Here is a 25243-nt window from a genome sequence, read left to right on the forward strand (position 1 = left end):
AGTAATGGCTCCAGTATACCAAGCAGCAACTCAAAAGATTCCTTATGAAACCCAAACCACTCATTGAAATCACTGTCGCTATACATCACAAGTGGATCTCTCCTCTCCATTACAACCCTCATTCTTGGTATGTTCACTACTTCTTCCATCTCCATATATTCTTCAGAGTCCATGTAATCCATAGCAGTCTATGCTTAAAACACAGAACTCAGATTGCACCTTACTCTCTTACTTTACTCCTACTACTGTCTGGGAGTAAATTTTGGCATTTTATCCTCCTTAAGTTACTAATGTAGTAGCATACTCTTCAGCCATGCTCTCCACCAGTAATGGAGTAAATAAATTTACTTCAGAAGTAAATGAAAAATTTACTCCTGGATTAATTGACTCCTTTAGTTCAGCACTATCAACTGGAAGTCACCGATTTCCTTCTCTTTTAGTGACATACTACTTTAGTTTCACTTACTCCTGGCTGGTGCTCGCCACCCTTAACATGTAATTGTTATCGGTAATCTTCTACTGCCCCACATTCATTTATGATAAATACTATTTATTTTTAAGCAGTAAGAGCAGAAAATGGAAAATACTTACTAATAATATCAGTATTAAGCAATTATGTAATTAAATGTATGATTAATAATGATACTCAGAAAGACTTAGGTTACCTATCAGTATAATTTAATATGTCCAGTCTGTTGATTATTCTTATAAAATAAATTCGTTTGACATGCAGTATTTATGTGTATGTTACAGGCGCAGGCAAGCTGCCAGTTTATATGATGACAGAGGTATCTATATTGCCACTGGAAAGGATCTTTGTGATTGCCTAGATGAGACATGTGTTGGCTGCCACTTCCCATGCCCAAAATGTCGTTCAAACAAATGTGGGCAGGAGTGCAGGTATGTTGTAAGTAGAAATATGATTTGTAAAAGTCATGGTGAAGAAAGAGTATCAAACAACAGGTGCAGGAAATTACAAGCTGATGTTTATTAATGCTTTATCGCCACCAGATGATCAAACTGTAGCATGTGAAAATTATCTTGCACTTACCAGCATCTCTTACGGGTATTGTGAAGTATAATTTTCTTTTACAAAAAGAATCTATAAAACTCAAGCCAAAAAAATCTGCAGGGGCTAAACAAGGTATTTCCACTGGCTATTACATGGAAACAAGACAATCATATTCTGAACACAGCCTTATACCTTAGAGGTTCTGTGGTCACGGAAGTAATGGAAATAAAGGTTGGCAGCCAGTGTGATCAACTGGGATGTTATGGATAATTCATGGACTGCTACTATTTCAGACCGAAGTCTTTACTGCCTGGCAATGTACCAATTGTCACGAATTTGATGGAGGGACTCATATCATCCTGTGTTTCATTTGTACATGCTGCTTGCAGTTTTTCCTTTAGTGCACAAGATGTGTCATCTATGCTGCTTGTTATAGCACTCCCCTGCCAGTAATTGAAACAAAAATGTTCATCAATTGCGCTTACTTCTACGAGATTATGAAACTTGCCACAATTGAAGGATATTGTGCCTGAAAAGTGAAAGTGTGTCCTGTATTTAAAGTTTGGAATTTTACATTTAATGATTTTACAAAATTTCTTCACTAATTTTTCTTCAAATCAAGACAGTTTTAACCTGATCTTGTGCTACATTGGTCTTGCACTCCTCTGATCTAAACTTGCACTATTTTAGTGGGTGCAGCTGCCGAAGTATTTTTATGTTAATTAAAGGTAATACAGTCTTGATAAATTCTAGTTTCGGTGATAAGTAATTAGTTTTGGTGGTGTTTAAAGGTGTACACTTCAGTACAACCTACACACATATATCATCCCTGGATAAGAAACAACTGACAGAGCAAAGAGTGATTACTACAGCATAATTTTAAAAAATACTTGGAACAAACATAAAAACACTTCGAACAAACATGTAAAAAATAAAACATACAAAAATAATTCTCTCGACACTCCTCCTTAATTATCTCTCTTCTTAATTCTTAGAGACTTGACAAATCTGTAGTTCAGTCAGTGTGTTAGCAAATGGACTTGAAATTTCCACATGTTTCAGTTTGATAGTCATTTCCATATGTTGTTGAATAAACATCCACGTAATTTCAGTATGTTTCTTGACGCTCGTTATTTTTACTTCATAGATATTAGTCTACGTATGGCAGCTTGATTGACAATTCTCAGTTTTGTCAGTTGATTCGAGCCTGAAATTCCAAGTTCTTGTACAAGGCATCATATCCGATATATATCATCAATCGAAGAAAGGTAGTTAGGTACTTTTCTTGAGTTTTAGAGTGTACTAGACAGTGGCTCCTCCTCACATGATAAGAACTTCACTGATGGCACTTCTAATTGAAATATCGCATTCATAATCATAATCAGCATAGTCAGAGCAGTGTTGAGCTTCTATCAAAGAATATACCTTACTTCATAGTTCCTTATAGGCACCAAAAGATGTCTCACCGTTTTCCAGTGACAAACCATTGGTTTATTACTAAAGCTGCTTAAGTAATTAATAGCAAAACTAATATCCAGCCAAGATGATGTTGCAAGGCGCAATAGACTCCCTAAAGCTTCAGTAGAGTTAAGTCTTTCCCAATGACCCATCATTAGGACCTGGATTTTAATGACAAGTTTTATTTTCTTCTTGAATTTTAGAGTAAACTCAGTAATCGATTCACTGATTTAAGACATTGTTGCGCAGCTTCAACAAAGCAAACAAAGGTGGCTAACAACATAAACATCACATATGGGTTGTGTCTTTTCAGTTTCAATACAGACTCAATCTAGTTCAACATGCTGAAAGTAAAGTGCTCGAACAGCATGAATTTTCAAGGTTTTGTTCATGATTTTGGAGGAAAAATCCTTTAGCCACGTACTACTTATTACAATCTTCAGAAAGACTCACGAAGTAGTTAGGCTATAATACTTTTTTTAAATTGCAACGAAAAGCTCATATTAACAAATCAATAACAGCAGAACTATTATATATAATCAAAGAATAAACAATCTGTCCTTTGTGCGCACTGCCACCGAATAATGCTATTCTTCACTGTGCGTCTACGGTTGTTCTGCTGCCGACTCCCACACAGCCCCCCTCCGATAGAGCAGAGCTCTGGGAAAGTAGGGGTATTTATATTTCACCCAACGCCCAGCTCTTGTGTGTACTGAAGGCATTGGTTGAACTTCTTCAGCTTCTGTTGCTGGTAGTGACGGTACTGCTTCCTGTTGTGGTGGTGTCATCCTGGTCCAGTGGTGTGGAAGGTGGCACTTGGTGCCTGACCTTTGTGTCCTCTTCAGTCAGTAACATATGTGCAGATTTGAGCGGTTCCAATGATACCAATTGACTCTTTCCATTTAGATCTATCTGCATGGCATGTTCATCCTGAGAGAGCACTCTGTAAGGTCCAGAATATGGAGGCTGCAGCGGTGACTTGACAGCGTCCGTCCGTAGCATCACATGTGTACATGAGTGTAGATCTTTGTGCACAAATGTATTTACTGCTCCATGTCTCGAGACAGGAGATGGGCGAAGTCTGACCAAATGCTCGCTTACCATTTGCAATGTAAACGGCAATTTGGTCTGTCGTGCCCCTTCTTCATCGGTAAAGAATTCTGCAGGCAGTCGTTAAGGGTTCACCATAAACCAATTCTGCGGTGAATGCCCCTAAATCCGTTTTCAATGCTGTGCATAGGCCCAACGAAACTAGTGGTAACGCTGACAACCAAGATTGTGCATGGCACATTAATGCAGCTTTTAATGTTCTATGCCAGCGTTCCACCATCCTATTGCTTGCCGGGTGGTACGCTGTGGTGCGATGATGTTGGAACCCGCAGAGGTTGACCAATTCTGAGAACAACGTCGATTCAAACTGATGCCCCTGGTCTGTGGTGACATGGAAAGGGCAGCCGAAACGTGCGATCCAAGATGAAAGAAATACACATGCCACCGTTTCTGCTGAAATATCCGCTAACGGAATCGCCTCTGCACATCTGGTGAAGCGGTCCACTGCAGTGAGGAGATAACGGTATCCTTCCGACGGCAAAAGCGGTCCCACAGTGTCCAGGTGCACATGTGTGAAACGTTGTGTGGTAAGTGGGAAGTTTCCTACCGCTTCATGCACATGTCGTCCCACCTTGGCCTTCTGACAGTCCAGGCACGTTTTTGCTCAATTACGGCAGTCTCTATTTATACCGGTCCACATGACTCTGTCTGTCATTAGTTTGATGCTGGCGTTTATTCCCGGATGAGCCAGTCCGTGGATGCTATCAAATAATTGTCGTCGCAGTCTCTCAGGTACGAACGGTCTCGGTTTTGCTTGCGTTACGTCACACCAAACTCAGAAGTGTTCACCCGTAGGTTGTATTCGTTGTAAGCGTAACCCGGACATACTATCACGAGAGAGTTTAGCAAATTGCTGGTCTGTTTCCTTTGCTGCAGGTATTTCCTTGTAGTCAATAGTGTGAGAGATTGTTTCCAACCTAGACAGGAAATCTGCCACAACATTCTCAGCTCCTTTTTTGTGCTGCAGGTCTGTCGAAAACTAGGCGATAAACTCAAGTTCTCTAAATTGTCGTGGTGAGCAACCATCCTTGTTCTTACTGAAGCGAAGGTAATTGGCTTGTGGTCTGTGAAAACAGTGAATGGTTTGCCTTCTACTTGCAGTCAGAAATGCCTGATGGTTTCATGAATTACCAGTAGCTCCCTATCATAGGCACTCCATTTTACTTGTGATGATGTAAGCTTGCGGGAGAAGAAACCTAGGGGCTGCCAATTGTTTCTCACCTTCTGGTGTAGAGCTGCACCTATCGCCTGCTGGCTCGCATCCACAACAATTGCCAGTCAAGCTTGAGGATCCGGATGTGCCAACATTATTGCCTAACATACACAGGTTTTGATCTTGTCAAATGCCATCTGCATCTCTGATGTCCACTGTAAAGGTCATTTGCCTACTGCATCCTTGCCGACTGGTGCTGATGTCAAAGGTGCTTGAATGGCCGCCGCATTAGGCAGACGTTGTCTGTAGAAGTTAACTGCTCCAAGAAACCGGCGTAGTTGACGATAGTCGATGGGGCGAGTCATCTCTTCGATAAGGTGGAGTTTGTCTTGGAGTGGGCTGATACCTGCTGCAGTCACTGAGTTACCCAAGAATGGCACCTGACGTTGTCGAAGTAAACACTTTGATTCATTGGTCGAAATGCCATATGCCCCAATATGTTGGTAAACAGTCCTTAGATGTAGTTCGTGCAATTCCTCAGACAACGAAAAAACCAAGATGTCGTCGAGGTACACGAAGCAATATTGCAAACCCTTAGATGAAATTGAACTGGGCTGCATTTGTTTGTCTACAACGAAATTCTTTGTACGGGGTCACCACTTTAGCCACATACTACTCATTACAATCTTCAGAAAGACTCACAAAGTAGTTAGGCTACAATTTTTTATTTTATTTATTTATTTATTTATTTTTAATTGCAACGAAAAGCTCATGTTAACATTGAATCAATAACAGAACTATTATATATAATCAAAGAATAAACAATTTGTCCTTTGTGTGTGCCGCCACAGAATAATGCTATCCTTCACTGTGCATCTATGGATGTTCTGCTGGCGACTTCCACAATCCTTCAACACTAACAGGAAAATTTTATTTTGTAAACTATGTAAGACAGAAAAGTGCTTTAATGTGCAACATAAGTGTAATGTTACCAAACACAGCAGGTATGTAAGGACAACTGCCAAAAATGACAGCTGACAAACACTGCAATTTGAGCAGACAAGTCCATCTGCAATCATTCTTCAAGGACTTGTGCGAGAGGATGGTCTCTTGTGAAATCCCATTGGAGAAGCCAAAGAATCAACACATCCAGCACTTTGTGGAGAAGTACACAGCATATCCAGGTCCAGATGACTGTACACTGAGAAATAACTATTTATCCCTGTGTTGTGAGGCACTCAACAAAATACGAATTAGTGTTGCTGATTAAAGATCAAGGTGTCCATAGATGAAACCACCAATGTGGATGGGCTAGGGCTGTGGGTAGCATTGTTCGGGGTGTTCTAAAAGTTGACAGGCCTAGAGAAATGTTCCTCCTAATGCATTGATTTTCAAACTGTGGGGCACACACCCCAAGTGGGTTCTGGGGACGTTTAAAATGGGATGCAGCTGGGATGAACAGTACCAGTGCATTATGTTGTTAAAAAAGTAGCTATTTAATAAAGACAGATGTGTAAGTACTTACGATGAACCATTTGCTGGATATCCGGTATTTCCTGTGTACTGAGGTCGATTTTCATCTTGGGTCATCTGCTTGAATGTAAGTACAGTAAGTAACAGTAGCCAACCCGATGGCTGGAATTCGTAGTGTACGAATACAGTAGACGTGCAAAAACTTGGCAGATTGTCACATGTCTGCCTGATTCGGAACCTTTGTGTGCCAACTGTCCTCTGGATAGGATTTCTCACAACTTTAACGATATAGTAATTTTTGCCAGTAGTGCTTTGTTTCTAAGAAGCATTGGCACCCCAGGGTGTATACAACCCGGGAAATCCGGGAAAAACCCGGGAATTGTATAGAATTCCGGGAGAAAACCGGGAAAAACCCGGGAATTGTATAGAATTCTGGGAATTTTTCATTGTTTTAGTTTTCAGTTAAATTTTTGTGATTTTGACTGGTAAGAATCAATACTCTAACAAAGGATATTACTGTATCCCGCTATTGCAGAATAATGCTGCAGCAACAAAACGCGAACGAGAGAGAAAAAAATGAAAATAAAACTTAAATTGCAAAGGACATGCGCCGTATACAACAAATCACAGTGCTCATACAAGCGTCTGCCAACAGCAAAGTGTGTCAAAGGTTTTAGGAAGACTATAATGCTTCCTAACAACAAATTGCCTCCGATGAGCGTGACGTGACAACCTGTTTAAATTAGATTCGCTTGATCAGTTGCGGGCGTGCTCATGCGAAATTGAGTCGCGTATGAGTTCTACCTTCTTTCGCTTCTGGTTACTGAAGTATGGCTGGGCGCCACTACTTAATATCGTCCCGGTTTGGAAATATAGAAAAGCTGGCGCTGATGCCCAGAGCAGTCTGAGTTGTGGTGGGGAGATGGGTCGTCTCCACGTGACCTGTGTTTACGTTCAGTGATTTTGTTGTTTCCTCTTTGTTTATTGCTCTCACGTTAAATGATAACAAACGGATTTTTGCGGCCGGGAGTTATCAAATGAATTGAAATACGTTCGCATAATTACGGAAGGCTAAAATACGTTATTAGTTTTACATTTTATTTCCACCTTCCTGACAGTCAAGCATTAATCACCTTGCAAAACAATGATTTTTTTTTTTATTTTTTTTTTCGGTTTGCTAAAGAGATTTGGGTTTCATTAATTTTTTCTGCTTTATTTGAAACGAAGTGTTTAATTTCACACTATTGGCTAGTTTCAACTGTTTGCTGCATTTTAAGTGCACCTATGGCATTATGCCATAATAAAGAACCAAACATGAGATAATACAGTACTGGTACTCCAAGAAAATTTACATACGAATCTGGACATATGAATGTGCATTTAAGCAGAATTATGCATTTTAGTATGGTTAATGAAATTGCGCTGCTCTTTAAGTATCCTCTGATGTCTTGTTTCTTTTATGACATAATGTAAGATCTTTTAATGTTTAACACGTACGAACATATGGGCTTCGTGCGTCATCGTAGCTGTGTAAGCGCGGTGACACCTATTATCTGGCGCTCTCTTCCAACTGCTGAAACGAACTTATTTCTAACAGGTCGCAGGAAAATATTGCGAATGGTGGTTTGAAAAGCGTTATATTCAAACCAAATTTCCGTTTATGCAAGATGAACGATGAATTTCTTAAATTACAAAGCATTTGACTTTCACTTAAAAATCAACTCTTTGAGGACGACCATTTAGAATAATTTTGAGCCCAGAAGATCAGACATTTACGTCGTTAATAAAAATTTTACTGGCACATTAGTGTGATGTATCTTAAAGTGTAACACGTGCAAAGAAGATCAACATTATATGTGGAAGCTTAGCTTCTCTTACAGCTTATTAATCTTAGAGACCAATATTATATGTGAATGTTATGTATATTAATTTAAACCATTAACTTTTCTTATTTGTATGTTCGCGCTATTTAAGAGTGATCTTGCTATTGGCTGACTCCATTACGTGTCCTATTCTGTCATCAGCTGGCGAGATCACGTGACATGAGCTATGGCTGGCTTACAAAAGCGCATCGGAATCACGATTTCAATGCTTCGGAAAGTGACATGCTGTGTTTGGTGGAATTCAAATTTATACCTTCTTAATACGGAAATATGCAGCGTACATGTTGCTGCACATCAAAGGTCTTTCAAAAAGTGTTTTTCCCCCCCTGAGTTTCCTTTTCTAAGGTGCCAGGAAACTCTACGTCGGTATATAAAAACATTGAAACAATTGATGAGTTATACAGCGCCGAGGAAGAGTAGACCGTCACTTAACATGGAAAAAGTTTATTTTCACCCGGGAGAAAGTGTATTTTTACCCGGGAAATCCGGGAATTTTTTTTCTTTGTCCACATATACACCCTGCACTCCAGTCTTAGTTGGATCGAGTTGTTCAGTCAGTAGTGATCAAACAAGCAGTTTAGTCGTATTTACTTCTGATTTGAAAGTGATTTGTTATCTCCTCTTCTTCTTCTTCTTCTTCTTCTTCTTCTTCTTCTGTACTTCGCCGTGGGTTTTATCGAAGAAATGCAAATATGGTGGTGATTGCATTAAATACATTTTTGTCACTGTACAAAACAGTGGTGTCAACCAGCCACAGTGTATTATTTGTTATGTATAAAGTATTGAGAGCAGTGATACCATGAGACCTTGTTGTCTCAAACAGCATTTGTGGACTAAACATAATGCTTTAAAAGGGAACCTGATGGAGTTTTTTTGCTACAAAATGCACAAGTTTGAAAACTTATGAAGTTTGATAGTACTGTATCCATTGCTCAGTCTTCTAATAAAGCGATCCTAGGTTCCTACGAGTTATCGCTACTCATCTCAGAGGCTAAGAAAAGTCAAATTGTCAGAGAAACACTTGTCAGATCCTGTTTGTTGAAAGCAGCTACTTAGTTCTTGGAACAGAAGGTAAACAAAAACTCATAAATGTCGCTTTCTGATAGTACTGCAAAATGTCATATTGATAGTATGACTAAAGGCGTAAAAAATCAGGTAGTGTGTGCGTGTGTGTGTGCTGTGAAAAAATCAGAATTCTTCACAATACAGGAGTGCAAATGTTGAAATATAAAATGAAACAATGAATTATTAGATGCTATTTTCTGCTTAGCTAATGACTACTTCAAAAGCAATTTGTATACTAACAGTAATATTTGAATTCTTTTGCAAATACAGGGTGCACACACACACACACACACACACACACACACACACACACACACATATTCACACACCAGGAAATCCTGGAAAAGACCAGAATTTTTTCGTCCAGGAAAAATCCAGTAATTTTTTAGAATTCTGGGAATTTTTCATTGTTGTAATTTTTGTAATTTTGTTTGGTAAGAATTGATACTCTGACAAAGAATTTTACTTCAGCCCACTCCTGCACAGTAATACTGCAGCAATAAAACATAAATGAGATAATAGGAGCAAAATAAAACTGTAGTTGCAAAGAAAATAGGCTATTTACAACAGAAAACACATACAGCTGTTTATATTATTAACAGGTCACAGGAAACTGTTGCGAATTGTAATATAAAAAGTGTTACTTTAAATTTCGTATTAAGCAAAACGAATTATGTTATGTGCGAGACTGTGTGATGAATTTCTTAAATCTTAAGAGCATTTGATTCTCACTTAAAACTTAACTTTGAGGACCAGCCATTTAGCAAAATTTTGTGCCCAGAAGACCAGCATTTCATGCCATTATTTCAAATTTTACTGGCGCTTTTGTGTTTTCTGTATCTTTAAGGTTAACACACACCAGAAAGGCCAAGCTTCAAGTTTAGTTTTTCTCATTTGTTTTCTGTCTTTCATAGCTTACAAATTGTATAATATTGATGGCAAAGAGTATAATTATCCTTAAAAGTGTGGGGTTAGTTCTTGAGCAAGTCTATTCATAATTGACTTTCCAATGTAAAAGTTGAATTGCTTGATAGAACATATATTCAACCAGGTAATCCACAAGATGTTCGCTATGCAGCAGTGAAATTTATAATCTTGCTTGTTAGAAATATTCAATTGCTGAAATTAAGCTGTGCCCTAAGGATTTTGCTTAATCACAGCCTTTGGAAAAAAAAAAAAAAACAGCAAAAAAGTTTTGACTACAAATATTATATGTGAAAGCTTAGCTTCTCTTGTAGCAATAGTGTATGTATTTGTGTGGTCACACTATTAAACACTGGTGTTGCCATTTGGCTGACTACATAACGTGCCATATTCTCTGAATATGTGCTGTCATTGGGTGGTGAGATCGCACTCTGTATTTCAGTGCTTCGGAAGCAGCATGCTGTAATTGGTGGAATTTGCATTTATGCAGTGTGCGTATTGTCATGCAACAAAGATCTTTCCAAAATGGTTTTTTTCCTAACGTGCCTAGAGGCTGTACACTGACAAACAAAACCTTTACCATTTGAAGGATTGATAAGTTTTACAGCTCCAGTGAAAAGTAATGTTGTCACTTAACACGGAAAAAATGTACTTTCACCTGAGAGAAAGTGTATTTTTAACTGGGAAACCGGGAATCTCGCTCAGAATTCGTGCAGATGGTCAGAGAAAAGAACCAGTGTTTTTTCAATTCTCTGTTATACACTATCAAGCCCTGGCAGCTAAGACGCTCCCAAACGAAATGAATGACATCTTAAAATTATGCATCAAAATTGTGAATAATGTTAAAAAGAGTGTGTTAAATACTTGTATTTTTACGGCCCTTTGTGGAGATTTGGGAACAGAACGTAAAAAATTGCTATTTCATATAAAAGTACACTGGCTCTGGAAATGAAATATGTTAGCTAGATTATTTGAACTTATGAGATGAGGTGGTTCAGTTTTTGGAAAATCCACACCAAACTGAATTGTATGTGGAACTCTATAAGCCAAGTGTTAAAGTTGTGTTGACTTACCTGTCAGATATTTTTGGCTCATTGAACTCTGTGAACTTGAAATTGCAAGGTGTAGATTGTAACATAATTTGTCATCAGGATGCGATCACAGACAAGTTGCAACTTCGGAAATATAAAATTGTAGCCCTGCAATTATTCCTGTTTTCCCACATTACTTGGATTCCTGGAAGAATCGCGCTTTGATATATTTAAGCAATCTGATACTACAATTAAAATATCAAATCATTTTCAGCATCTCACTGACGAATTCAAATGCTACTTACCTACCTCATGTGATTTACAGATTGGCAACAGATCCTTTTCATGTTGATATACTGTGAGAAACACTACAAGAACAAGCTGTGGAAATTAAAAAGATTCTGCAGCCAAATATGACTTAGAGAAGATGGATGAGTCATTATCTTGGATAAAATATCTTGAAGTTTATCCAAGCATAGCAAAGCAAGCACAGCAACTTATCATTTTTCAAGCACTTAGTTATGTGAAAGAGCATCTTCAGCAGTCGTAGCGATCAAAATAAAAGCAGCAAACTCAGTATTGCTAATGATTTACCTCGTGCACTTTCTTCTGTTCAACCAAGAATTGAAAATATTTGCAAAAATATGCAAGCTCTTTCATTACATTGATGTATTTGTTTTTTATTACCAAATGTGTGTGCAAATTGTACATGTCTACAATAAAATACTTACATTACTAATTTATTAACATTTTATAAGGTATTTGACTGGTCAGGATGATGGCAGGTGGGCGTGAGGGTCTTAGGGCAAGCCGGTGATCAGCATTTGAACACGGTCGAATAATTTACTTTAACTTTTATTAAAAACTCATTACATACATACTCGGAAGCAGTCAGTGTCCTCGCAGCCTACCGACCCGAATGAGACGTAGAAGCCTGATGTCTGACGACGCAGCAGGGTATCTGATGACAACAGCCACCCGGCCGACAGAAAGACCCACTTTTATTCTGTGTTGCTAACTGACTTGCGCGGGCAGCGTCCCGGCAATGCGGAATCAGCGGTGACGGAAATATGTGTACAGCGCTGGAGGGTGAATGATCGCTTGCCTGTTTCACCCGTTCCCTTACACCACCCTCCCAATTAAAATTGAGCTACCTGGTGGCTCATTAACAATCCTTTACCAAATAACTTCTAATAACCTTAGGCTTCATTCACAATAGGTGCCAAGTCAACTACAATGTCACCTGCAGTAACGCATTTGAGCTCAGCAGGTGCAGAGGGCTTTGACCGCTTTAATACATAAAAACCAAAGGTGATCAAACATAACAAAATTATTGCAAAAGTTGTAGTTAGTCCAATGGAAAGCTTTAAAGTAATGGTACTCCGAGTAGTTTGTTGATACTGGTTAATACTGGTAAAAGCATGAATCATATTCAAATCGTTGCCACTAGTACTTATGGATTGAACTAATTGGTTGTACAGTTCGACTGTCCCACTTAAATTAAAGTTGAATGAATTCATTGACTCAAATAAGTAAGTATTATTGTGGAACACAGTAGAAATCGGAGTTACAGATAACTTGCCTTCTACATACAAGGTGCCCTGGGATATTTGGGGTACATGGAAAAAGTCACTTGACAGCTCACAGTTTTCTATGTGTACCACAAAACCACTACCTTGTATCTTTTGAATAAAGGGGGAGAAGGACTTGTTACACATGAAGGTCAGGTCAATTGTTGAGTTGAAAAAGTAGATGATACCTTCTGCGAACCGTTGTAGGAAGGTTTGAGTGAGTGTTTTCAGGTTCCTGTGACAGTAGTTCCAGGGTTGAACATTCCTGAAAAGATCTCTCTCACAGCTGTATACACGACTGTTGAAAAATATGATATTCAAAGGACAAACAAGTTTTTTTGTTTGCTCACATTCTTGAAAAGTGCTCTGAGATAGAGCTAAGAAATATCTTTGGTCCTGACTAATTAAAAAGTACTCCCGCAGATGGTACTGAACATAGGTATGGAGGGGCGCCCAAAATACTGGATAGTTATACATGCGGTAAACTTCAAAGTGACGTCTGGAGTCTGCTAAGGGAATGGTGACAATTAGAGCCAATTCATTGTTCATCATGATTGCATCTACATCACTCAATTGGTAGTAGAAATACATATTTTGCATATTGACAGGTAGGATCATAGTCGCAGGATTAATTAGTTTCCTTTCCATAGCTATTAGCAATGCCAAAAAATCTTCAGGGTGCAGGAAAACACAGTTCAAATGATTAGCTGAGCTAGTTTCAATAGTCCTGCATTTGACAAACTATCTGTAATCCTAAACAACAAAGTATTTAATTCTACATGGGCATTCAAGATATTGACTTTGTTCCATAATTCCCTTTGGACTCTTGTAGTCTCATTGTACAGATCCCTAAAATGAGCTATGAACTGCTTAACAACCTTACCAAGGAACATGGTATTATTGGTAATTATCTGCTGCATATCGCGTAGTATCACTAAATGTTCAGAGATCTTTACCATTGGAATGTACTTCTTCCCCTAGCTGCTCTAACTTGTTATTCACGTCAACCAAGTCCCTGTTAGTTAATGTTCCGAAGACAGTTCTGAGTATATTGCCACCAAACTCAAACCAAGCCCACTTACGTCTAACAAAATTATTGTGGGGTAAAAGATTTAAAAAGCAATCAATTTCCCTTCTATACGCAGTAAATGCTACCTTGACTTGGTTTTTAGCCATAACCCAACTATGATACCATGACAGTGTTGGATCCCATATCGTATGGTTGACTGGAATTGCCTCAGTAAGGTTCATGAGTTCACTTATGTTCTGCCCCCCAGGGGGTCCACAACTCTTTTGTGGACACGTGCGTAGCGAGCACGGGACCCCGAGCTAATGTGGCCCTCCTTCCTTTCCGGGCTGCATACCTTCCCTTCCCTTTCCGCATCCCTCCCCGTCCCCCATCTTCGCCCCCCCCCCCCCCCTCACCTCTGGCTCTTTCCTTCCCTTTCTCCCCCTCTGGGAGTATGGTTTGTGCCTACGTCCGGAGATGGACGCTCGAAACTGTTCCAAATTCCTTGCTTTCTACATGTGCAAGTCCTCGTCCTTCCTCTGTCCTTCCCTTTTCCTTCCCTCTTCTCCTTGCCCTTTTCTCCGCTGCGGCGTTTGAGACCCCCTCTTCTTTCCTTTCCCTTTCTCTTTTTTCCTCCCTGTGCGTGTCTGAAGGCCAACCCACGCACTTCCATGCGTAGCCGGTGACAGGGTAACGCGTAATTCCCCGCCCCGGGTAGACAGGTAGGACACGTACGTACCCCCTGGTAACGGCCAGGCCCAGGGAGGGGTGATTACCCTAGCTGATACCTTCCGAAAGTGCCGATTGGTCCCTCCGTCCTTTTGTCGGGAGGTGTGACCTGAGGTGTGAACGATCACCTAGGGCGGGTGTGCCCTCGGTGAGGGCCCCCACAAGGGAGGAGCGCGCCATCGGAGACGCCGGTAATCATGGGGGATTCTTCCGCAATGGTTTCCTCACCTTCCACTATGTCTGCTCACAAACGTAAGTTCACTGAGTCTCAGCCACAGACGGTTCTTCCATCGTTGCCACAGTTCCTTGTTGTTTCTCGGTCTGACGAAGGTCACGACTTTTCCACGGTCAACCCTTTCATTATTCAGAAAGGTGTCGACGCAATTGCGGGTCCTGTAAAGTCTTGTTCCAGATTACGGAATGGCACCCTGTTGTTAGAAACACACAGTGCCCTCCAGGCTCAAAAATTGCTGCGTACTTCTCTGCTCCACACCTTCCCTGTCCGGGTGGAACCGCACAGTACCTTAAATTCCTCGCGTGGAGTCGTTTATACCCGCTCCCTCGATGGATTGTCTGACGAAGAAATTCAGCACTACCTGTCTGACCAGGGCGTCACAGCTGTTCATCGGGTTATGAAAAGGGTTGACTCGAACATCATTCCAACCCACACTGTCTTCTTGACATTTCACAAAGTTCAACTCCCATCAAAAATCAAAGCAGGCTATGAGATAATTTCCGTTCGCCCTTATGTCCCAAACCCTACGTGTTGCTATCGATGTCAGCGGTTCAATCACACCAGCCAGTCCTGTTCCAATCCGGCCAAATGTGTTACGTGTGGCCAGGATGCCCATGAGGGTGCTTGTCCACCTCCATCCCCTCGCTGCATCAACTGTATGGGTGACCACGCTGCTTCCTCTTGAGATTGCCCCGTTTTTAAGGACGAAAAGCTCATCCAGGAAATAAGAGTGAAGGAAAAGGTGTCGACCTTTGCTGCTCGAAAGTTACTTGCCAGTCGACAGCCCACCGTGCCTCAGAAAGGAAAATACAGCACTGTCCTTGCTTCTCCTCGGACAACAAAGGAGGCGGCCACGCAGACTTGCGACCTCACCTTTAGTACCACGGTCGTCAGATCGGCCAGCGCAAAGATCGCCCGTTCAACCTCACCTCTTTCGCCTGCCCACTCTATGGCTCACCCTTCGTCGGGTTCTGCTAAATCTCAAGCCCAAAAGTCAGACGCCAAGTCTTCGAAAAAAGAGCATTCTCGTGATGAGTTTTTACGTACCGCAACTTCACAACCATCGGTTCCTCCTTCATCTAAACATCATACTTCCAAGAAGGCTACGAAGAAACACAGTTCCTCTCCTTCTCCGCCAAGGCGTGTCCCATCTACTGCACCACCTGGCGGAAATCGCCCTCGGCCGTCTTCTGTGTCATCGAGGCGCACTGCTGGTGGCCGGTCAACTGGCCGATCGTTGGTGGCAGGAGCTGCTCCTGACCAACCTATGGATCAGGATCTTCTGCCTTCGACTGAATGCCATTCCATGCTGTCAGTCGCAAGCTCTGAGCAGTCGTTGAGTTGACAGCACCCTTGGTCACGTTCCTCCATTTTCTGTTCACCCTATGTCCATTATCCACTGGAATATCCGCGGCATTCGAGCCAATCGGGATGAATTGTCGATCCTCTTACGATCCTACTCGCCGGTCATCTTCTGTCTTCAGGAAACAAAGCTGCGTCCCCATGACCGCTTTGTTCTCCCTCATTTTCAGTCCGTCCGATACGACCTCCCCTCTGTTGAAGGCACTCCAGTCCATGGAGGACTCATGATTCTGCTCCATGATACTCTCCATTATCACCCAATCCCCTTAAACAGTTCCTTCCAAGCTGTCGCCGTCCGTCTTTCCCTTTCTGGATACACGTTCTCTCTTTGTACAGTATACATTCCATCGTCCACACCAATGGCACGAGCTGATCTCCTTCATCTTCTTGATCAGCTTCCACCCCCCTATTTGCTGGTTGGGGACTTCAATGCCCACCACCCGCTTTGGGGATCTCCACATCCTTGTCCACGTGGCTCACTATTGCCAGACGTCTTCCACCAAGCGGATCTAGTCTGCCTAAACACTGGGGTCCCCACATTTTTGTCTGCCTCCACAACAAATTTATCTCATTTGGACCTTGCGGTCGGTACTGTTCCGCTACCTCGGCGCTTCGAATGGTTCGCCCTTGATGATACACACTCGAGTGATCACTTTCCACGTGTTCTTAGACTGCAGCCTCAACTGCCATATATGCGCTCGCGACGCTGGAAGTTTGCCCAAGCCGATTGGACACTTTTTTCGTCTCTAGCGACATTCGATGACCGTCGCTTTCCCAGCGTCGACGATGAGGTCACACATGTTACTGACGTTATTCTCACAGCTGCGGAACGTTCAATACCACGCACCTCCGAATTGCCCCGGCGCCCCCCAGTTCCTTGGTGGAACGAGGCATGCCGTGACGCAATACGTGAACGGCGACGTGCTCTTCGCATTTTCCGTCACCATCCAACTTTGGCCAACTGTATCCGATATAAGCAGCTCCGTGCACGATGCCGTCGCGTCATCCGCGATAGCAAGAAGGCAAGCTGGAAATTCTTTATTAGCTCATTTAACACCTTCACTCCCTCCTCGGAAGTTTAGAGTCGGCTTCGACGGTTCTCAGGCGCGCCTAGTTTCTCCCCGGTCTCTGGGCTCACTGTTGCGCATGATACCTTAGTGGACCCCGTCGCAATTTCTAACTCATTGGGTCAGCACTTTGCTGAGATTTCGAGCTCTTCAAATTACCCACCAGCGTTTCTCCCGAAGAAACGTGCAGCGGAAGTGCGACATCTTGCTTTCTCTTCTCAAAATCATGAAAGCTACAATACTGTTTTCTCCATGCGGGATCTCCAACATGCCCTCTCTTCTTCTCGCTCCTCCGCCCCAGGACCGGATGGTATCCATGTCCAAATGTTGCTGCATTTATCAACCCATAGCCTGCGTTACCTCCTTCGCCTTTATAATCGAATTTGGACCGACAGTACCTTTCCCAGGCGATGGCGGGAAGCTATTGTCGTTCCCGTTCCGAAACCTGGAAAGGACAAACATCTCCCCTCTAGCTATCGCCCCATTTCTCTCACGAGTAGTGTCTGTAAAGTTTTGGAGCGTATGGTGAATTACCGTTTAGCTTGGTGGCTGGAATCCCGCAGTCTTTTAACACCAGCCCAATGCGGATTCCGAAAGCATCGTTCTGCCGTTGACCATCTTGTTGCTCTCTCCACTTATATCATGAACAATTTTCTCCGGAAACGCCAAACGGTAGCAATATTTTTTGATCTGGAGAGAGCATACGATACCTGTTGGAGGACAGGCATCCTCCGCACACTGTTCTCTTGGGGCTTTCGAGGCCGGCTGCCCTTTTTTCTTCGCGAATTTATGGCAGAGCGCACATTTAGGGTGCGGGTGAACACTACTCTCTCCCGTACTTTCTCCCAAGAAAACGGGGTACCCCAGGGCTCCGTGCTGAGTGTTGTACTCTTTGCCATCGCCATTAATCCAATTATGGATTGTCTCCTTCCTGATGTCTCGGGCTCCCTCTTTGTGGACGATTTTGCGATCTACTACAGCTCTCAACGGACCAGCCTTCTTGAAAGACGTCTTCAAGGATGTCTCGATCGCCTCCACTCGTGGAGCATCGAAACCGGCTTCCGTTTCTCACCCAGTAAGACCGTTTGTGTTAATTTTTGGCGACGTAAGGAGTTTCTTTCGCCCTCCTTACATCTAGGTCCTGTCAACCTTCCGTTTTCCGACGTCGCTAAATTCTTGGATCTTATGTTTGACAGAAAACTGTGCTGGTCCTCCCACGTTTCCTATCTTTCGGCTCGCTGTCTGCGTTCCCTTAACACCCTCCGTGTCCTGAATGGTACCTCCTGGGGAGCGGACCGAGTGGTCCTTCTCCGCCTCTATCGCGCCTTAGTGCGCTCGAAATTGGATTATGGAAGCATAGTCCACTCCTCTGCTCGGCCGTCTATTCTTCGGCGTCTCGACTCTATCCACCACCGTGGATTACGTTTAGTGTCTGGAGCTTTTTACACCAGCCCTGTGGAAAGCCTTTATGCTGAGACTGCTGAACCTCCGCTGTCCAATCGGCGGGCAGTCCTTCTGAGTCGTAATGCTAGCCATCTGTCTTCCATGCCTGCTAATCCAGCCCATGACCTTTTTTTCGACGCCTCCTTTGATGTCGGGTATGCAGGCCGCTCCTCCTCCCTCCTACCCCCGGGAGTCCGCTTCCGTCAAAAACTGCTCCATTCTCTTTCCTTCCGCTTTTCTAAAACCTTCTTGACAATTTGGGGTACAGCACCGCCTTGGCTCCGTCCCCGGATCGACTTGCTCCGAGACCTATGTCAATTTCCCAAGGATGGTACCCCTACACTTGTTTACCGTCGGGCATTTGCTGCTCTATGTGCACAAATGACGGAAGCCACATTTATTTACACAGATGGCTCGAAAACATCGTTAGGTGTAGGGAGTGCCTATATTGTTGGCGACACCCCAAACCACTTTCGGCTTCCCGACCAGTGTTCGGTTTATACTGCGGAGCTTTACGCTGTACTCCAGGCTGTCCACTACATCCGCCGCCATCAGCGGATACAGTACATAATCTGCTCAGATTCTCTCAGCTCTCTCCTAAGTCTCCAAGCTCTGTACCCTGTGCACCCTCTGGTCCACCGGATTCAGGACTGTCTACGCTTGCTCCACCTGGGGGGTGTCTCAGTGGTGTTCCTCTGGCTCCCGGAACACGCTGGTATCTGTGGGAATGAGGCGGCCAATATAGCGGCCAAGGCTGCAGTCTCTCTTCCTCGGCCAGCTATTCAGTCTCTTCCGTTTACCGATCTCCGGAGCAGTTTATGTCGCCAAGTTGCTCATTTATGGCATGCGCATTGGTCAACACTTCCCCATAATAAATTGCGGGAAGTGAAAGCCCTTCCTTGCGCTTGGACCTCTTCCTCCGGAACGCGTCGTCGGGAGGAGGTAATTTTAGCTAGACTCCGGATAGGGCACTGTCTTTTTAGCCATCGACATCTTTTAAGCGGTGATCCTCCCCCACTCTGTCCCCACTGCTCTCAGCTGTGGACGGTCAGACACCTTTTAATTGAATGCCCCTATTTTAATCCGTTACGCTCCCGTCTACAGCTATCGCCTGATCTATCGTCTATTTTAGCACATGACACGCGCTCAGCTGACCGCGTTCTACAGTTTATTAGTGACAGTGAAATGACGTCAGTCATTTGAAGCTTTTTAGGGGACAACCAACCCCTTTTTATAGTGGATTTTTAAGCATTCCTTCTGCCTTTAGTTTCTCAAATTTTATGACTTTGTTCCCATTTCTGCTGATTTTAAATTTCGTTTTTTTCCTGTTTCCTATGTCACGGGCTGGGCGCTAATGACCATAGAAGTTTTGCGCCCTAAAACCACAAAAAAAAAAAAAAAAAAAAAACCCTTATGTTCTGAAACTGCTCTTCGACCTCACTTAGGTTATACTTCAAAATAATCTTAAAATTACCACTAGCTACTACCATATTAGTTTGTGGTTTGAAAAGAACACCAGATTGATGCAGAAGGATTCTAAAAGACAAACAAAACCTAAAATAAAAGCAAGTGATCAAAGCAAAATCAATCATTATCCTTAAATTTATCATAATAAAGGCAAGAAGTTAGTCTTCTGCAATAAGAACAATGTTAACACTGACTCGGTTGTTACCAGAATAATACACTTCCACTTCTGCACATATGCAATTAGACACTGCACACTGCTGTAAACGATGTATACGCACTTTGCACACGCTTAGCATTGTCTCGGCCGTAGCAGATACCTTGACGAGGGGGAGCTCGGGGCCGCACCGGGGCACTTTCGGTGGCAACCTGGCTCCTCAGCATCGAACTGTGGATCTCGGCGTTGACGGCACACCGGCTGGTTACCGTCTCTCTGCGGATGTCTCAGCTGCTTCCGGGGTCTGCCTCGGGGTCGTTCTTCTGGTTCATCAGCTGGTTCTAGCACTGGATTGCTCAGAAATGGCTTTACACGGTTCACGTGCACTATGATAGAGCGAAACGGCAATTGGACTTTTAATGTGACCGGGGAGATAATTTCAAGGACCTTATATGGCCCTTTCCAATGCAATTTAAATTTCTTAACGTGACCCTTCTTCAACACGGGGTTACTCAAATAGACTAAGGCTTGTTGGCTGTAAAGAATTCTGCATGGTCGTTGAGCGATGGGTGCTGCTCCTACGGTATGTATTCTATGTTGAACTAATGGAGTTGCTGGAAGATTATCCTGCTGACGGAAGAGATCCGAGTAGCTAAGTAGCACTGGTAAAATTATTTCCCGATCCTCCGGCTATAAATGGTATAATTTAGTAACCAGCTCTTGTTCGATTGATCCACATGCTTCGACCGTTGCCCCTCCTGTATTGACATTCGGTGGACCATAAGTTGCTACTTGTACCTCTTTCTCCTTAGTAGGGATTTCTATCATGTCTTGTGGGTCTAGGTTCGATACTGTTGCCACAGTAGTTCCGCGTGGTAGTTCCACTTCCGCATTACTCATGTTAGCAATGTTCACTGGAACTCGCAGTTTGCCATTTGGTTCGTCCTCAATAACACTGACAGTTCTTGTTACGTAACAGTGCTTCCGGTCTAGCATATCACCGTTTACTGATGGCTCTGTTAACAACAAATTACTTCCTCGGCACTTCGGTATCTTCACGTCGATATAGATTGTTTTTCCTTTTCCCGGGGGGATGCGCTCACTTTTAGTCAAATGTACGTCGACTCGGAACGGTATACTTGTGATGCTACTCGGTTTGCCCATTACCTCAGTGTCCCTAACATTCTTTTGAGTCTGACTCTTAGAGTTCCCATTGCAGCCATAATCATTATGACCGAATCGGATTTCTCTCTTTGCTACATCGATCTGAGCGTGGTTAGCTGAAAGGAAATCCAACCCTAGTATACCTTCGTAGCATTTCTCTCTACTTCTTATCACTTGCATTCCGGCCTCATATTCATCTTGGCCTATCACAAAGTTAATCACAACTTTTCCGTAATTGTGCACCTGGTTGCCACTTAACCCTTTAATGGTACAGCTCAGCTGCTTCCAGCTTCTCTCTTTAACCACATGGCACCACATTAGAGAAATTTGAGCCCCTGTCCACGGTAAATTGCGTTAACAAGCAGGTCTTCAGAACTGTCATTATGGAGCTCGCAGTAACTATTGCTTCTTGGGGGCGGAAGTAGTGGTGACCCTCCCGTGCCCTCTGTCGTTTAACGTACTCCTTGCATTCCTTCCTCTACAGTTCCGCGCTATGTGGCCTTCCCTTCCACAAACAAAACATCGAATCTTCTTCCCACGAGTATTGGCCGCCTGTTGCCCATTCCCACGATAACTGGTTCCTGAATAAGCTTCGAACACACGCCGATCCGGTTTGCGGTCCATTTGAGGTCTCCGTAGCTCTTCCACAAATCGAACGGCCGTCTGTGTGGCTTCTTCAAATGTCTCACAACGTGCCAATCTGACTGCATGACCAACTTCACCCTGTAACCCATTCAAAAACTTATCTAATGCCCTTTGTCCTGCTTCAAACAATTTTTCCTCATTGTGCGAATCGCTCTCACTGAGCTCATGTGTATTAGCGTTAACTTTTCAAATGCGATCAGCAAAATGCTCAATAGATTCTCCGTCCAATATACGCATGTTGTGCAGTTGTTCCCTGTAAAATCTTGCTGTCTTCTTCCCTTTGTACCGTTGCACCAGTGTCTGCTTAAAAAGTCATAGGTAGCTGCTCTAGTGCACATGGTATCACACGTAAAAAAATAGAGTGCATCATCTTGAATTCACAATTTCACCACGGTTACTTTATCTGAATCACTACAGGATCCTAAACTTGCTGTGTTTTCCAGTTTACTAAAAAACACATGAATATCCTCATCAGGCTTCCCACGAAAGACCGGAACTGTGGGGTTCAAAGAAAAATTTTTAACTACTGTGGAATCTGTTGTGCTTTCATCGGCTACATTCCGAAGGCTACTATTCACTTGTCCCACATCCCTTCTACTTTCTGCATCTGTTTGCAATCGCTGCATTTCTTCTCGTAATTGTGCTATAACAGTCTGCAAATCTTGTTGTGCCTCTGCCATACTGAATAACCCGGTCACTCTATTTATTTAAAAATTTGCCATCACTGTCATTCGCATGCACGCCAAGCAAAGCCAGTATCTGCTGCAGTCCTACCTTCAGTGCTGGGTCTCGTTCCGTTGCATCGTCTACAGAGATGTGCTCCGACAGAGGATAGTATCTGCCTTGTGCTGGTTCCACGTACGGATACGAAACACGAACTTCGTGAACAATGCCAATCATCGCTATACCCTATTAGAAGACCAGGTTTTCTTCTCTCCCCAGGAAAGGATTTCCAGAGGATCCCACTTCTGACACCATTTTATAAGGTATTTGACTGGTCAGGATGATAGCGGATGTGCGTGATAGTCTTAGGGCGAGCCGGTGATCAGCATTTGAACACATTCGAATAATTTACTTTAACTTTTATTAAAAACTCGTTACATACATACTCAGAAGCGGTCAGTGTCCTCGCAGCCTACCGACCTGAACGCGATGCGGAAGCCTGGTGTCTGACGACGCAGCAGGGTGTCTGATGAGAACAGCCACCCGGTCGACAGAAAGACCCACTTTTATTCTGCGTTGCTAGCTGACTTGCGTGGGCAGCGTCCCGGCAATGCGGAATCAGCGGTGACGGAAATATGTGTACCACGCTGGAGGGTGAACGATTGCTTGCCTACTTCACCCGTTCCCTTACAATTTTTTATTATTACCCGTAGCTGCACTAATAGTTGCAACAATCCATAGTCCTGTCATCCAATATTGCCCCCATTCGAAGCACTTTGTGCGAGCTGTCTTGTGTTTGACTGTTTGCAGCCTCACTGATCTATCATTTTTCTTCTATTCACTGTGATGTATTCCAGCAGACTTAATTTTTTCCACAATATTTTCTACAAGTAAGTGTCACATTTGAAATTGGCCAGCTCTATAACGGCCAGAGCCTGAATTTCCAAGCAAATGCGTGTATTGACCATTTTAGGGAATAAATTCTTATGTCAAAGACTTTTTAATTTAATATCTCATATTTAGAAATTTATAAGGGATACAGTTAATTTTCCTGGCTTGCATAGACATGGTAGGTACACTCATTTCTCATGTGAATTATGATCAAATTGAAGATTATGTAAAATTTATGGTAATTTGGATGACTTAATTATTATTTTAGAACTGAGAAATTTTGGCAGTTTCTGGAGGCCTTTGTTTCAAAGAATTGTGTGTAAAATAGAGCACAATAGGCCTGAACCATTTTCTTATCACATCTATGTTAAGATGTTAATTGACAAAACAAAAGTTTTTCCTTGTCACCCACAATGAAAAGTGGCCGACAGAACTACAGAACACGCATTTTCAGCTATTCCCATGGCTTTTCAGAACAAGTCAGAATATTTTGTATCATTAAACCTCTTTTTTTTCCATTGGTGCCATAGTCAAAATCTTACTGTTGTGGCACTAAAGATGTGAGGGAAGTGGTGCTTTGCCGTGGTGTAGTGTCTGGCATTGACAGTGTAAATAATAACGAAATGAGTGATAATGACTAGTGGTAATAATTGTATTTTGATAAGATTATGTCACCACTTAGAATGGTCAGATCGTTTTTGAAGTGTCATTTTTCTGTTCTTATTTCTTAATGCTAGAACACCTTTAAAACAGTCTCATTTTCCTTTATCCATGTGAGTAACACATTTGAAGATCAACATCTGTCTGTATAATGAGCAATCTCAAACCTGTTTCTTTCATGTCAAATTTATACCATTGTATCTTTTTGGTACAGTGTGTATGAACTCGTCTGTTAGCAGTTCCAAACCAGAGACAGATAGACATTCCCCCTCTCAAGCCTCATCTTATTGCAGTGATAGTGGTACTCTCTTGCTCTCCTCCAACTTCACGCCCTCGAGATAAAACACTAACTTCAAATGTTTGTACTGTAACAAATACTCCACTGCTCATAATCCAATGAACACACAAACATCAGTATAAATTTGTGTAAAACTGTGAAGTGTGCTCATCGCACTTTCCAGTATTGCAACTTGAGACCTTGTCCCAAAATGAACTGAGGAAAAAGTTTTTAAGAGCAGACATTGTTGTTGTATGTGCCATTTTATGAGTCACTTACCTCAAAGGTGTGTGTGATGCAGAGGGAGTGTGTTTAGCCTCCGTGTTTGTGAGAGGGGGAATGTCGACTTGACTCCACATAGGTGCTGTCAACCCACAGGTGTGTGTACTTCCTACAGAATGGAACTAATGCCCATTGGCCAATGTTTTGGATAAAAGCAGGTGCCAACGTGAAATAAATATAAATATGAAACTGAAACTGAATTTTGATACTGTGTATTTATATTGTTTTTTGCTTCATTGTGCTATTTTGATCTTGTGACAGTTACTTAATACACACGTTTAAGATACGATAGGGCACGAAAATTGGGGCTGTAATGGTGAGTCTTTATGAATCCATAAGTTTCCATTTTTGGCAGTAGAGGGGTGCGACAAACAAAAGTGTGGGAACTCGTGTCAATCCGTATGCTAGCAAGTGAAGCTCTCAAGAGAGTAAACAACTTAATTGCCATTTTGTTTGACAAGTCTGTGAAGCTCTTGTGACCAAAGTGTGTGAATAGAGGCAATATTTTGCTGCTA

The 25243-nt window shown here is 42.6% G+C and overlaps 1 protein-coding gene across 1 annotated transcript in view; it reads left to right on the forward strand.

The window, feature by feature from the left end:
• LOC124802774 (ARL14 effector protein-like) overlaps positions 1 to 25243 on the forward strand; it is a 97202-nt gene that overhangs the window by 49859 nt on the left and 22100 nt on the right. Inside the window, exon 3 of the mRNA XM_047263770.1 lies at positions 754 to 900. Coding sequence (XP_047119726.1) covers positions 754 to 900 — 147 coding nt within the window. The remainder of the gene's footprint in view (positions 1 to 753; positions 901 to 25243) is intronic.

Source organism: Schistocerca piceifrons, chromosome 6 (assembly GCF_021461385.2).
Source record: "Schistocerca piceifrons isolate TAMUIC-IGC-003096 chromosome 6, iqSchPice1.1, whole genome shotgun sequence".
Classification (NCBI taxonomy): Eukaryota; Metazoa; Arthropoda; class Insecta; order Orthoptera; family Acrididae; genus Schistocerca; species Schistocerca piceifrons.